The 14,995-nt window shown below is 46.5% G+C and overlaps 1 protein-coding gene across 1 annotated transcript; it reads left to right on the top strand.

Moving 5' to 3' along the window:
• The first annotated feature begins 5,312 nt into the window (after positions 1–5,312).
• On the top strand, positions 5,313–14,534 carry LOC136953756 (neuronal acetylcholine receptor subunit beta-2-like). The gene is made up of 6 exons (XM_067247163.1): positions 5,313–5,436; positions 10,570–10,715; positions 10,933–10,977; positions 11,217–11,326; positions 12,623–13,622; positions 14,036–14,534. The coding sequence occupies exons 1-6, from the start codon at positions 5,385–5,387 to the stop codon at positions 14,189–14,191; spliced, it is 1,509 nt and encodes a 502-aa protein (XP_067103264.1). The 5' UTR covers positions 5,313–5,384; the 3' UTR covers positions 14,192–14,534.
• The last annotated feature ends 461 nt before the right edge of the window (positions 14,535–14,995 follow it).

Genomic DNA, 14,995 nt, shown 5'->3' on the forward strand with positions numbered 1-14,995 from the left:
GAGAACTCAGATCATAGGAAACCCAGCTACATCTGGCTTCACCAGAGGGGTCACTCAAATCTATAGACGTTGAATGTACTCTGAAGAGTACATTTAGAAGATGAAGATGCCTCTAGGGTTGAAGAAGGCTTAAACAACCTTTGGAGGAAACTCACACACTAACAGAGGGGTTTGACTTGTAAACCCGTTTGCATTAGATCTGGGAAGTTTGAGCATGTGTTTGGACATATAGGTGTAGGTGCTGCTGAAGGTGAGATTGGTTCTGACCCCCGATCCTTCCCTCCCTTTATGTATGTGAGAGGGATCCAGAAAACGCACCTTTCTCCTGTTTGAGACACTGTGTGTGGAACTATGTGGTGTGGCTTGTAATTCACTATGCTCTTGTCCCAGCAGGAACCGATCATTTTATCCCGCTTCACTGATTGGCTGACTCATCCTTATCCATGCTATCTTGTTCGTGATTGGTTGGATTCTGAGAGCACTCCGATAGGCTCCTCCCCCATGTCCCGGGTAGCAGGTGGTGAGGGTAGAAAGCTTCAGAATGAGGTAGCATCCAATACACCTTAAATCTAATATATGACAGCACAATCAAAATGAAAATGTGTGTGTGTGTGTGTGTTTGTCTGTGTACATTTACGTATCTGACTTTTGTGATAACATTATCAGTTGTGATTAGATTTTAGTTTGTTGTTCCCTGAATGCCCCCGGCTGTCCTTAGAAAACAAGACCTCAATAACATTTGATATTATAGTTTGATGGTTGGATATTATTTTGGAGAGCTGGCTCCCTCTCTGATACAAATGTGCTCTAAACTCTATTTAGGTCTAGCATGAACTGCAGTCTGAATATCAATAATACAATTTCCTATGATAGTTGCCATTAGAAATGTCCTGTAAATTTACATTATTTAATAAAGCGGTCTCTGACTTAGAAAATAGTGGAAAGCATTAGCCTGTTTCCAGGAGCTAAAGTTCTCTACTCTGGGCCCTGTCATTGTGCTTCATGCACATGGTACAGTCATCATGTTTACATACTGTATGTTGACACTCCAGAGTACTGCAGGAGGCCCCAAGCCTCATAACCTACTGGTATTAGGGGTGGGATTTGGCCATCCTGGTAATTATGTTTAATGAAAACACACGCACACACAAAAACACTCAAATGCTCGCTGTGTGTGCACAAATGCACACACAGCGAGAGAAAATGGGAATAAGAAAGAAAAAGAAGGAATGAGAAAGAGCAGGTGCAGCTGAAAGCCAGAAGCCAAAACACTCTATTTTCTGTCCATCTCTTTCACCATTGCTATCTGTCCTACAGGCAGATCTTAAGTCAAACATCTTTTGACCTTGAAACTCGATTAGATGAAATGGTGTGGTGGTACCCATCAACACCCACATTTATTGTGTGCAAATACCAAAATCAAGTACGTTTTCAAGAAAGAGATGAATTAATACACGATAATAAGAAAAACTGAGATAGAAGGGTTCCGATGAGTTAATGAGGCAGACATACATGATCTTTCATTCCTCTCTCTGCCCCATTTCTCATCATTAAGTGCTCTGAAACTTCCCCTTGAGAAACTACTTTTGCATAATAATCCACAATAAGAAGAATCCTCACAGCTTAAACAGTACTTAATTAGCATGTTAATTAGTTAGTTTTAGCCTGGTTTATGATGTTAAAAGTCCTCAGAATCTCATACCAGATTAATTTGGAGAGATTTGCCCACTTCATGCTATATAGGACTCCACTGGTGTCTTGATAGCCTGAAGTCTGCCTCACATAGGTACATATCTATGGACTGGTAACAGGCTGACTTTACCTACAGGGCTTTTCTGTGTATGTATTGGGTGTGTGTGTGTGTGAATGTACACACACACATACAATCTGTAGTGCAGGTTAAGGGGGATATTTCAGTTTATCCATGATTTTGAAGGCAGTCTGAGTAAATATCATGGAATAGATAACCATGCTCTTCCATCTGCAGTGTCTCTGTGGTTTTCTGCAATGATGACGTTTGATCGGTTTTGTTCAGTATTTCGGCCTCAGCCGTAGGTTCCTCCCTCTCCCCCTGCTTTCCTCTTCCCTCATTCTTCTCCTTGTGCCTGGGGACAGCCCCAGGCAGTGTTGTGACCACTGTTCAGCTGTTACCTCTTCACTTTAGCTCCTTTTCCCCTCCTTCCCTTCTTCTTCACTCGAGATGTTTGTCCCAGCGTTCTCTCTCTTTACATTTGTTCCGCCATGTGTGGTCAGACGTATGATGTATGTTGTACGCTGGCCTGGTACTGGTTCCAGGTGCCTGTAATGCCATACATCTTTTCAGGAAAAACATGGAACATTTCCTGTCACCCGTGTACAAAATGACATCACTTCCAGGACTGTTACTCTCCTGAAATTGACACGACCTGGATGAATGAATTTGGACCTGTATCTCGTCAGTATGCATGCACACGCACAAACACATACACTGCACCACTCTTCCCTCAACTTCCCCTTGCTCGTTATTGCCTGGGAATGCTGGAACACGACTGAAGCATGTGAAATTCTGAAGCGTGTCACATTGTCATGCTGGATAAACTCTCGTAGGTGACAGCTCACACTGGAGCCGGGTCTGGATTATGTTGAGCCATGCATCTCTTCTGGGCTTCAGCGATGATGACACAAGAGGCTTTGTGCTCCGGAACACTCCGCTGAGTCTGTTGAGTGAGGCTAGACACACTGTACTAACTCTTAATGTGGGTGGAGGAGGGTGAGAGAGAGTCGGAGGGAAACGGGGGGCAGAGGAAAGCAGAAAGAGAGGTGGGGTGTGAGAGAGTGAGACATGGGGAAGGTGGAAGGTACGAGAGAGAAACAAGTAGGGGAAAGAACGAGAGTGTGAAAAAGCAAAGGAAAAAGAAGAAAGTGGGAGAAATGGAGTGAGTGAGCAAAGTGAGAAAGAAGAGAGAGAGAAGTCCCATTCCAAGTCTCAACCATCAGAATGACAGAGCCTGGATGTGACAGTCCACCAGCATGGGAGCAGGAGAACCCAGGCTCATCTGGGTCAGCATCAGACTCAAACAGGCACAGCAATGTCTCTGGGTCCCTGGGAACATCTGACAACACCAGATTTCAAGAGAGGGGTGGGGGGGCATGGGCATAGTTAATGATGACCTGGGGGGACATATGTGGGCCCGGGGGGGGGGGGGGGGGGGGGGGGTGTAAAGTCATTTAAAACCCATCTATTGAGGAGACTGACAAATACTGTATGTTGGTGCCAGTGTTGATCACGTTACCATTGTTTTAGTAGTGTGAAGAAAGATAGGATGAGCACACCGGATACTGTGCTGCCATTACATGATTGAATGAGATTATGTGTGTGTGCGTGTGTTTGTAAGGAGTGTGAGGGAGTTGTGATTGATCACTATCCCATACCTGATGATGCAGTGTGTAGAGAGGAGGACAAAGTGCATGGGGATTGTGTGTGTGTGTTTTAGCTGCTCCCTCCAAGGCCTGATCTCATAGTCCCAATAGTGAGGCCCTCAGAGAGGTCTAAGTAGCTTTCATTAGATTCATGCTCTCCCATAGCTCCTCTCCCTCCTACTCCGCAGCTTTTAGAGACCAGGATAATGGCAAATTGATAGATATTTGTTTGTGTGTGTTCATGACAGAGAAGCAGGTATGGAGTGATGACTCTGTTGGTTTCTCTTCTCTCTTGTCCTCTTCCTCTTTCTCTTCTACTCTTCCACCCACCCACCCTCCCCCACACCCCACCCCAACACACACTCCTCCCCCCTCTCTCTGGGTAGTTAAGCAGGGCCAGTCTCAGCGTTGGCCACTTTGCGGGTGAGGTTACCGTTCATCGTGCGTTAATTAAGTTCACACAAAGTTAATTGCATAATCCCCCACCGTAATTGTTACGTAGCCCCTGGTTACCAGCTGAGTCCACCGCGCGCGCAGCTGAAGTGGTTGTGTTTATTCCCGGGTAATGAAATGAAATGACTCGCGTTGTTCTCTGTCTCCGTTGACCTATTTCACCGAGACTCCCCGCTAACCTCATACAGAGTTGCCCATTAGGATGCACCCATCTCTTCTGTGCGGATTTTAGTCCTTGTATTCTATGTGTGTAGCCTACTGTTGGTGTGAACTAGTTTCCAGTGTGGGTGTGCGTTTTGTGAGTGTGGGCCTAATTCATTTTGGCCTTATCTGACACATTTTACTAACGGGATTATTTAGCAACCCCTGTGAACTAAACCATAACATGTGGTTCCATTCCCCTGCCATCTACAATGCCCTCTAAAATCGTTTAAGTAACTTGGGTACCCCATTTATGACTACATTTATTTCGGTAGACATCAGATTATTAATTATTACTTCTGCCCTGTGAGTGACTCAACCTCACTCTGCAGCACGGACGCGCCACCGTTCGGTTCCCAGCGGACGGCACCTTTCCAAGCCTCAAGCGGTGAAGCCACCCGGGGCGAATGTGTAGAATGTAGATTACTCTGACATCAGACATTGTGCCCGTCGAAAACAGAAAGGTAATTTAATCTAAATACAGATTTCAGGGCTTTCATATTTTTTTCTTCGTTGCCTGATTATGAAGGGGGTAAAATATAAAAGTTTTCTTTTTATTCAAATGGGAGATTTTAGTGATTGGAGACGCTTTTAATATACTCCACCGAGGGTGGTCATTTCCTGTTCTGGAAACAACTTAAAAACACCAATTTGCAGGGTATGATTCTATTTGTAGCTGAAATAATGGAGCATAAGAGGCCACTGTCCCAATAGCCTTTTTCTAAAAACTGCCTGGGGTTTGCTTCTTGTTTGTTGTCACATATGTCAAGTCAGTTGAGGCTGCGATTAAGGATAGAATCACCGCCCCGACTGAGAACGCACCACGGCAGGGCAAAAGTGAAGACGGACGCTTTCTTCTTTTATCTGGCTTCAGCATGTACGGTCCACAATCAACGAGATTGATGTATTTCGGGTAATATGTTGTTTCCATAGCCGTCACATTTCGGGAAACTCTTTTGACAGTACTCTAGCGGAACTAGGAACCGATTCAGCTTCCCGGTTTGCTGTGCGCTGGCAGTTCCAGGACTAGCGGGGGTAAGACACGCAGCCCCACTCCTACGCGCTGTCACAGAGAGACCTTCGCATGCTGGGACAGCGAACAACAGTCTCCACACCGGAGCTGAACACTCCCGCCTTTATGAAATGAATAGACACTGACGGATTTTACAGATTGGAGATGACACCTCTATAAACTACCGTCTCCACACTCACTATTACGTGGCGTCTTGATTGAATGTAATTTTTTCACACCAAAAAAAAAAAGCTAAAAAAAGACGCAACTCCTTCATCGCCAAGTTTCGTCGCTTCGGTCACACTGGAGGGAGGCAGCGATGGCAGCCTCGGTGACAGCGACACTCGCTCTCCTGGTTCTCACCGTGGCATGTAAGTAATCCCCTTTAATTTGGACGCCCGGAAGGGAAAATGACCGTCTTGGCACTTTGGTGTATTTGTTGACTATACATATCGGCTCTCCATTTTCCAATGTAGCCTGTCAACTATTAGCTATACATCCACTGTTCGATAGGTTATTTAGCTTACAAGTTAAAATGAGATAGATGAGCTAACATTGGAGGCACAGGCAACAGTGGAAGATATGCGTAATCCTCTGAATTGTGTCAAAATGATTGTGATGTCTAGGATTTAATTGTTGCTCTCTTCAGGTTACACATTCCAACGGGACAGCAATTTGCAGGCAAAAAGTAGTGGACGTTTTTCGTGCGTCAGATTGTGTTTAGCACGTGATTTATAATACGCTTCGATTAACTAACGTACTCTCTCTTTTACACCACAAACAACAAGCTTACTGCAAAAGGCGGAAAGACGTGAAATTATGAAATACTCTTTTCATAGGCTCTAAAGATTTCTATTTGGATTTAAATATGGGTCACATTTTGATGTTATCCTACTGACATCTCTCATCACCAGACCAGAGATTGATGAACTCGTCCAGGCATTTTAACATATACATTTATCACATTAAGAATCATATTAAAGTAAAATATAAACTATGAGTCTAATGACGGGTACGGTCTACTAAAAGCGACTATCAGGGATTCAAGTCCCATTCAGTCCTGGTGAAAGAACATGGACAGCTAATTTAAAATGTGTTGCCATTCAGAGAGATTCAAGCTCCAATCTATGGACTGTCATGTAAAGTCATGGACAGTCTAAACAGACTGACCAGCAGAAAACCCTTAAGTGTGAGTTGGAGATCTGCTAGACTGTGGAGGTCATCTGACCAGACTGCTGATTTAGTGTCAATTGGAAATCCCAGTGGTGCTGTCCATGGTGCTGAACCCTAGTCTCTCCGCTCCAGTTATGCTGTAGGTCCCTCAAAGTATTACTGGGGTTAATGCAACTTCTAAAGTTGAGAAGAAATTAGAAGAAACTTCAGAGGACAGTGAGATTAGTTCATACGATTTCCTGTTTGTGGCTGATATGTTCCATTCCTTTAGACTATACTCCTTAGACGTTAGGTTTTCATTTCTATAACCTAACAGACTAACAATTCCATATTTTGTTCACAAGTAATGGACGGACACTGATTGTCCTGGGTCCGGATTAGTCATATACCTTGATAGTTTACGTATATTACAGTGTGTCTGACCATTTTCTCTCTGTAGCCCTGTACCAAGTCACACAGAGAGGCAGTGCACCTGCTGTGGAGCGGTCAATGTTTAGGTTCGGGGGAGGGATGGCTGAGGGTCACCCGGGGACACTGGCTTGTCATTGTGTGACTAAGTCACTGTCACCTTCAGAACTCATCCTGTGGGATGAGAGACCTCATCCTAGAGGGGATAAATCTGGCAACCATTACATCTGGCAACCCACTGCACAGGAGTTTCATGTTGCCTGTCTCATACTCTTTCCCCCTGTCCAATGGTCTCTCTTTACTCCTCTCTCCCTTCTACCATTCTGTCATGTTTTCCCTCCATTTAAACATTCTGTTCTTTCTTGGGTTGTGCATCTCTCACTGGCTGCAACTTCTCTTTTCTCACACACGCTCTTCACTCGTAGCCACTTTTCTCTCTCACTCACTCACACACACCTCTCTCTCTCCCTCTCTCTTTCTGTGTCTCTCACCACATTTTCCTTTGTCGTTCTCTCCCTCCCCCGTCTTTCCCCCTTTCTCTTGATCTCTCTTCCCACCTTCCCACCTAACCCTGTCTCTTTTTTCATTTCTCTCTCTCACTCCCTCTTCCCCTCTCTATTTCCCTCTCCACCCCCCCCCCCCCCTCCTCATCTCTTTTTCTATTTTTCTTTCTCTTTCCCTCGATGGAAGCTGCGTTTTCTAGTATGCATTGTAAGGCACACACATTAGTCTGCGGGCATGGGAATCACCTCAACGTCATGGCCTGCCCATATTCCTCTCTCTATTAGGTCAATGGCGCAAGAGCTATTCTTAGGTTGTTGTTTTCACTCAAGGAACGATTTTCCTTCTACAAAACCACACAAGGCTTGCAGACCCTAACACTAGAGAATCAATGAAGAACTCTAGCCCAAAACAACACTTGCTGTTTACAGTCAATCTACAAAACAGAGGAAAGGAAGAAAGAAGGAACAGAAAGAGAATGAATACAGCAAACAATTACATCAGGAGTGAGAGGTGTGTGGTAAGAGGCAGCAGTCTTTATCTCTGTCCCACAGCAGATGATGTGAGAATGAAGGCGTGGGTGAAGAGAAGAACAGCCCTGTCCCCCTCCAGCAATCCCCTCAGTCTCTGGTGGGGTTGAGAACTGGAGGTGGAGAAGATGAGAGGAATAGGGAGGTGGATAAGTGGTGGATGGAATTATAGGTAGAAAAGGAAAGGAGAACATGTGATGAGAGGAACCAGGAAGGTGGGCTAGATAAGGGAGGGCTAGAGAGAGTGATGGATGAAGATTATCTTAAACCAGTACACTTTTGACTACAATTACATTGGGTCCATCAAGGGCTACTTTTAAACTGTTGAATGCTGGGAAATGTAGGCAGGGATGACCTGTTCGAATTGCGGTACTATTAATAATTAACACAGGAGGTCTGCTGCCCTCTAAATATGAGGTGCGTAGATTCTTTGTGCTGTTACCAACTAAACATCTTTCGAAAGCATAACATAATTCAACAGAAGCACAGTATAATTCAAGTTTATATGTTGTTGAAGAAAAGATGTTTAGATCTTGGTTGTTGTAAAGCATTGTTGAAAAACCTTTGATTGTGCTCAGGGTTTGTGCCTGTGAGATGATAGCGTTTTTATTTTAGCCGCAATTAATTATTGAAGCTGGAGTGCAGTGAGGCGGACTGACCGAATGGAGGAGTGTGTGTGTGAGTGTGTTGGTGCTAAGGTGTGTGTGTTCTGGTCCGGAGGTAGGTGTGTCTGTGTGTGTGTATGTGTGTGTGTCTGTGTTTGTGTGTGTGTGTCTGTGTGTCTGCATGCGCGTATTACACACATAGTCTATTTACAATACTTCGTTAATTAATGTTTATTCATCAACACATCCTTTACTCCTTTATGCATTATTTTTCTGATAGCATGATGTTTGACTGTTTCATAGTAAAGTTACACTTTTATTGGCATATTTGCCTTATCAGTGCCTTGTGCTGTACCCATGTCTGTCTACCAGTGTTCAGTTGTTCAGCCAGCACCATAGGTAGACAGTAGAACCTGTACAACAGGGTCAGAGACCCAGATAACTTAACCTCACTCAACTCACATCTGTCAATCTTTTGTCACCATAGCCCAGATGCACTGGACAGTGCCTGTAGGACCTCGATGAGTGAATAACATTCTGTGTGTGTGTCAGTGTTCATGGGACTGTGTTTGACTGTGTTCCTTTTAGTCTGAAAGAGTCATTGAGGTAGTGTCTGTGTTTTGATACGAGTGAGGGGGTGTGTCTGGGTGACTTCAAAGGTCTCTTCTCTCTCTGCCACAGGAAGTGTTTCCATTGCAGCCCTGGGTGAGCCACCTGAGTCATATGTCAGCCAGAGCCTTGATGAAATCCATCACCCAGAAGCCCCTGTGTGACACATTCCCTTTTGCTCACTAATGCATCAGTGTGTCCGTGGGTGGTAAAGAGACAAGGATAAGTTTAGAGGCCTCCTGCCTGACCTTCCCAGACCCCTCCACTACTCTGGGACGTGCACCTTCATTCTTTCTTTCTTTCTTTCTTTCTTTCTTTCTTTCTTTCTTTCTTTCTTTCTCTCTCTCTCTCTCTCTCTCTCTCTCTCTCTCTCTCTCTCTCTCTCTCTCCCCTCTCTCCCTCTCTCTAACCCTGAGTGACAGGTCTCAGTGTATCATACTTCACTCAGGACACCAGCCCTCTGGGTGCGTTAGCATCATGTCGCTGTGGCTCACTGCCTATGCGCACAAACAGTGCCATAACCTATTCTTTATGTTGCGTAGTGAAACACTGACCTCCTGGGCTGTTGTGTCATGACATCATCTGCATTTGATCCAGAAAAAGCACGGCTGAATAGATTACATCGGTCTGAAACCATCTCCCTTACCTAATCATTTAATCACTTACCATCTTACTATCTCTCTCTCTCTCTCCCTCTTTTGCATACACCAGTTGCAGAGACTCATATACACATAAGATGGGGTTCTTCTTATATGTGTCAGAGTTGAGGATGTTGTAATGGAGCCAGGGCCATATGGGACTAGCAATAGAAAGCCCCCACATCTGTTATGTGTGTGTGTGTGTGTTTATGTGTGTGCGTGTGTGTGTAGAAGGGGTGTACGTTTATGTAAATGATTGCATGGGCATGTGTATCGGACTGTCACCAAAGTAATCCTTCTTGCACATTTTAAATACACACACACACAAAAGCACATCAAATAGACACACACATACACACACCACTGACTCACTCTTCTCTGTGGTATATTGCCTTGTCATTATCTCTGCAACAGATGATGAGAGCATCCAACAGCCCCTCAGACCAGAGCAAGCGAGCTCTGCTCAGCACGAGATCTCCACATCGCTTCGCTTAACACTGCCCTGTGTGGCGGTCGTTTTCACACTAATTACGGGTTCATGCGATTATGTTCATCAAGATGCAGTTAGAGCAGAGCTCCATCAGAGAACGTGCTGACTCAGCCTGGCTGTGTGATAAGCCTCGATGACTAGCGGCTGCCTGCTACACAGCTGTGTGTGTATGTTTGTGTATGTGTGTGGGACCCATGAAAATACACCAGGAGAGATAATCAGATGCATACAGTACTAAATGGATTCTGAACAAAACCATGAATATGTATCAGATGCATGATAGGTGTTTTGTATGAATATCCATTTCACTGTGATGACGTCAAAAGATAGAAAGGTCTTTAGGTTGTTTTGAGGGTTTTCAGTGACAAACTGTGACAGGATGGGGTCATGTTATGATCAGGGAATACTTAAACATATATGTTTAGCCTTCCAAGAAGGTGCTAGTATAGGGTTAGGCTTATAATGTATTAAAGGTTTGTGCTCATTTGAAAACTCTTATGTTAGTGCTTGTAGTTTGACCATTGTCTTGTGTGTCTGTGTGTGAGTGCAGCTGCCTTGGGCGCTGAGGTGGAGGAGAGACTAGTAAACCACTTGTTGTCTCCGGAGCGGTATAATAAGTTGATCAGACCAGCGGTCAACAAAAGCCAGCAGGTCACCATTTACATCCAGGTGTCCCTCGCGCAGCTTATCAGTGTGGTAAGTACACACACACGTACACAAACTCACATACACACATACACACACACACACACACACACACACGTATACCAAAGAAATAGATTGCCATTTTTTGCCAAAGATTATCTTATTTCCATTAACACACACTTTCTCTCTCTCTCATGCCATCCCAACCCCCCCTCCCACCCACACACACACACACACACACATCTAATTTCCTTGTTGTCTTTTGCAGAATGAGAGGGAACAGATCATGACGACCAACTGCTGGCTCACTCAGGTCAGGACCGGGCTTTCCTGTGTGTGTGTGTGTGTGAGGCCAATATTGTTAGTTTGCATTTTCTCATCAGCAGGGTTGCAGACAGTTCTGTTATTCTCTTCACCACCTTCCTCAGCACATTGGCCTTTTTTTGGAAAGACCTTTGCAAAGGTCTTATGCACATGTATGTTATGCTACATAGACTAATGTGGATAACCTTTTCTATTTGAAATGTGTGTTTGTGTGTATGATCTTCCTAGGGGTGGCATGACTACAGGTTAATGTGGGACCCTGAGGAGTATGAAGGCATTAAAAAGATTCGCCTCCCTTCCCAACACATCTGGCTTCCAGACATTGTCCTCTACAACAAGTGAGTCAGCGGAGTGTGTGTTTCTCTGCTTGTCTTGGGTGTGCAGCCCTGAACAACATATTCCTTCCTTTTTATGAGATTAGGGTTTTATGAGTAGAAATCTCTGCTCCATAAACCACCTGTGTGTTTCTTTCATATTCACAATGCAAGTGGGTAAGTTACTCTGTTACTGTGTGTGTTCCAACTCACTGGGCCGACTGCTTCTGCACTTCCTCCCAATTTAAACCAAGGTCGGAAAGTTATGTACAGTCGTGATTACTTGACATAACCCGTCTGCCATAGTGGTGACTGAGATGAGGGCTTAGCGAGCAGGGTTAGATGAGCCATGTCAATCTGGAGAGGAGGAGGTGGGGGGTGGGGGAGATTATGAAAACAGCATGCCAGCCTTGCCCCTGGGGCATGTCGAGGTGCTCGTCCTCTTGCCTCAGGGTGTGTGTGTGTGTGCGTGTGTGTGTGTGTGTGTGTGTGTGGTAAAGGGGGCTGGGGGTGGTGGGTGGAGGGGGTCTGGGGCGTGTCTCATCAGGACACTCCGGAACACAGATTCGCAAGCGGGAGCGGAGCCCAGTTTCTCTGTCATGTTTCATCTGGAGCGTTAATGAGATTAGACTGGATTTGATTCGCATGTGGCTTGTCACAAACGTAAACTGGTTTCATTTTTCATGGCTAGGTTTGGTCGATATGATAGTTATTGGGTTTGGTTGATGACATTAAGTGGAATTTGAACTGCACAAAAATGTGTTTTCTTGAAGCACTTAATTGTTTTGCGATTGAGTTTCAGCTACTAAGGTTCTAGAGTTTCACTGCTGTTTTGGGTGCAAACCTTTTATCTGATCAACTGGGGCATGAACAAACAGGAGCCTGGTTGATGTTTAGGGTGTACATGTTGATGTCTGCAGGTGTTGTGTGACTGGTGTGTGGGCTACAGCTCTTCATATTTAACCAGATGTATATTTCGGGGCAGCGGCGCGAGGAGAATGAGTGTGACGGGTGCATTCGGGTGCTGACCCTCTCCATTATGGATAAGTCTTGGATGTCTAATGCATGGTGTCATAGGGAATAGGGACATTAGGAATCTCTGCAGCTTCAGCAACAGATACTGTGTTGTGTGGTTGTGGTTCTATATCTCTCTCTCCCTGTCTCTCTCTCTCTACTTTTTTTCTCTCTACCCACTTTCGTTGTCCTCCCATATTCCTTTTGTTTCAACTGTCCTTCTTATCTCTGCTTCAATGTAACAGCGAGAGACAGACGGTGCACAATAATGCCCTTCCCCCCCTCCCCCTCTCCCCCCCCCCACAGTGCAGATGGGACCTACGAGGTGTCCTTCTACTCCAACGCCGTGATCTCCAACAACGGCGAGGTGGCCTGGCTCCCGCCCGCCATCTACAAGTCGGCGTGCAAGATCGAGGTGCGCGACTTCCCCTTCGACCAGCAGAACTGCACGCTCAAGTTCCGCTCCTGGACGTACGACCGCACGGAGATCGACCTCATCCTGCTCAGCGACTTCGCCAGCCGCGACGACTTCAAGCCCAGCGGCGAGTGGGACATCGTGGCGCTGCCCGGCCGCAAGAACGAGGACCCGTTCGATGCCACGTACCTGGACATCACCTACGACTTCATCATCAAGAGGAAGCCGCTGTTCTACACCATCAACCTGATCATCCCCTGTGTCCTCATCACCTCCCTGGCCATCCTGGTGTTCTACCTGCCCTCCGACTGCGGAGAGAAGATGACCCTGTGCATCTCCGTCCTGCTGGCCCTGACCGTGTTCCTGCTCCTGATCTCCAAGATCGTCCCGCCCACCTCCCTGGCGGTGCCGCTGATCGGCAAGTACCTGATGTTCGCCATGGTGCTGGTGACCTTCTCCATCGTGACCAGCGTGTGCGTGCTGAACGTGCACCACCGCTCGCCCAGCACGCACACCATGCCCCCCTGGGTCAAACGCATCTTCCTGTACCGCCTGCCCTCCTTCCTGTTTATGCGGCGCCCGGGGAGCTCGAACATCCGGGAGCGTTTCCGCCGGAAACACCATCAGCGCTCGTACTACTCCGACCTCAAGCTGAGGGACGGGGCGGTGGCGGTGGCTGGGGCGGTGGCGGCCGCGGCAGAATCATCGCCCTCGTCCTTCTTTGCGAACGAGGAGTCGGCGCGACGCTACGGCTGGAGGATCAGCGACCTGGGGGACAACACGGACTTAAGGAAGAGGATGACGGTCAAGTGTCACGCCGGCGTGGACGAGGCGGTGGACGGGGTGCGCTACGTGGCCGAGAAGATGAAGAGTGAGGACGACGATGAAGGGGTGAGTGGTATCTGGGGTGACGTATTGAGAAATGTGTGCGTATTTGTTTGTGTGCGCAGTGTGTGCGCAGTGTGTTCCAGTGTTATATAAAAAGTCAAAACAGACAATGTTGTTTCTAAGTGGGGGCCTATTGCATCACAGGGTATTTGGCATGTCCTAACTGCAGGCACTGCACACCATCTGTGGCCAAAATGAATTGCAGCTACAGTCTGTACAGATACACTGTGACTGCTTTCCCAATGCATTGTTCACAATCATTATTATAACAGTGCACATTTTCTTAAAGGGATATTTTGTGTTTTCTAACTTTGTTGTCGTTTCTAACACTCTTTCTTTTAATTGTTCATATCAAAATACTTCAATTACCTCCTCTTTTCCTCTCTTTTCCTCTCCACTCCTCTCCTCTCCCCCAGATCATTGAAGACTGGAAGTATGTAGCCATGGTGATTGACAGGCTGTTCCTGTGGATCTTCGTGTTGGTGTGTGTGACTGGCACCTTGGGCCTCTTCATGCAGCCTCTCTTCCAGAGCTACAACACCCCCACAGTGGAGGAGCTAGAACAGAACTGAACCCTAACCCTCCCCCCATTCCTCCTCAACACTCCTGACCCCCCAACACTGAACAAACTGCTCCTTCCCGGCAGATAAAGAACTGTGTTAAGGTTTCCATGCACCCGCGCACACACACACACCAACACCTGCTTTCTAACTCTTCTAGTGATGCCCTTGGCCTCCACCCATACTACAGCATATAGAGGAAAGAGAGGCCTCCATCCTCATCTTCCCCCTTTCCTCGGTCACTCTCAAGAAGTCACCTGACCAGGAGCAACTCAGGACTGGACTCTCTTCTCTGTTCAGATGTGTTTCAGTCTCTCTCTCTCTTTTTCTCTCCCCACACAATCTTACAATCTCGTCTGGTTCAGTCTGTCTTGTTGACTGTGAGAAGCCTATGAGAACTGGGATGTGACATTCTACTCTGGCCTCATGTGCAGATACAGGACAGATATAGAGAACTGGAAATCCTTTCTGAACCACTCCGGAATCATTAGCTGAGTCCAAAGATCCGCACACGCAAACACACACTTAGACGCACACGGACACAACATGTACACACAAATACACACACACACATTCTCATGGACAAGTAGTCGCACACATGCAAAAAGCACCGATCCCTGATGATGAGGGCGATGGCTTAGCCTCCTCTGTGTCTCCCTGCCAACGACGCGCACGAACGTGTAACGCTTGCCTTCCGCAGGATGGGGCAGACAGGGATGGATTTGGACGGGAGCGCCGGAAGGAACTTGGTTTTGCTGTGGAGGCATTTTCCCCTCACGCCACAGCGCCTGGACAGGGCCCGCCACTGGCCACTCC

The sequence above is a fragment of the Osmerus mordax genome, chromosome 12 (genome assembly GCF_038355195.1).
Source record: "Osmerus mordax isolate fOsmMor3 chromosome 12, fOsmMor3.pri, whole genome shotgun sequence".
NCBI classification, from domain to species: Eukaryota; Metazoa; Chordata; class Actinopteri; order Osmeriformes; family Osmeridae; genus Osmerus; species Osmerus mordax.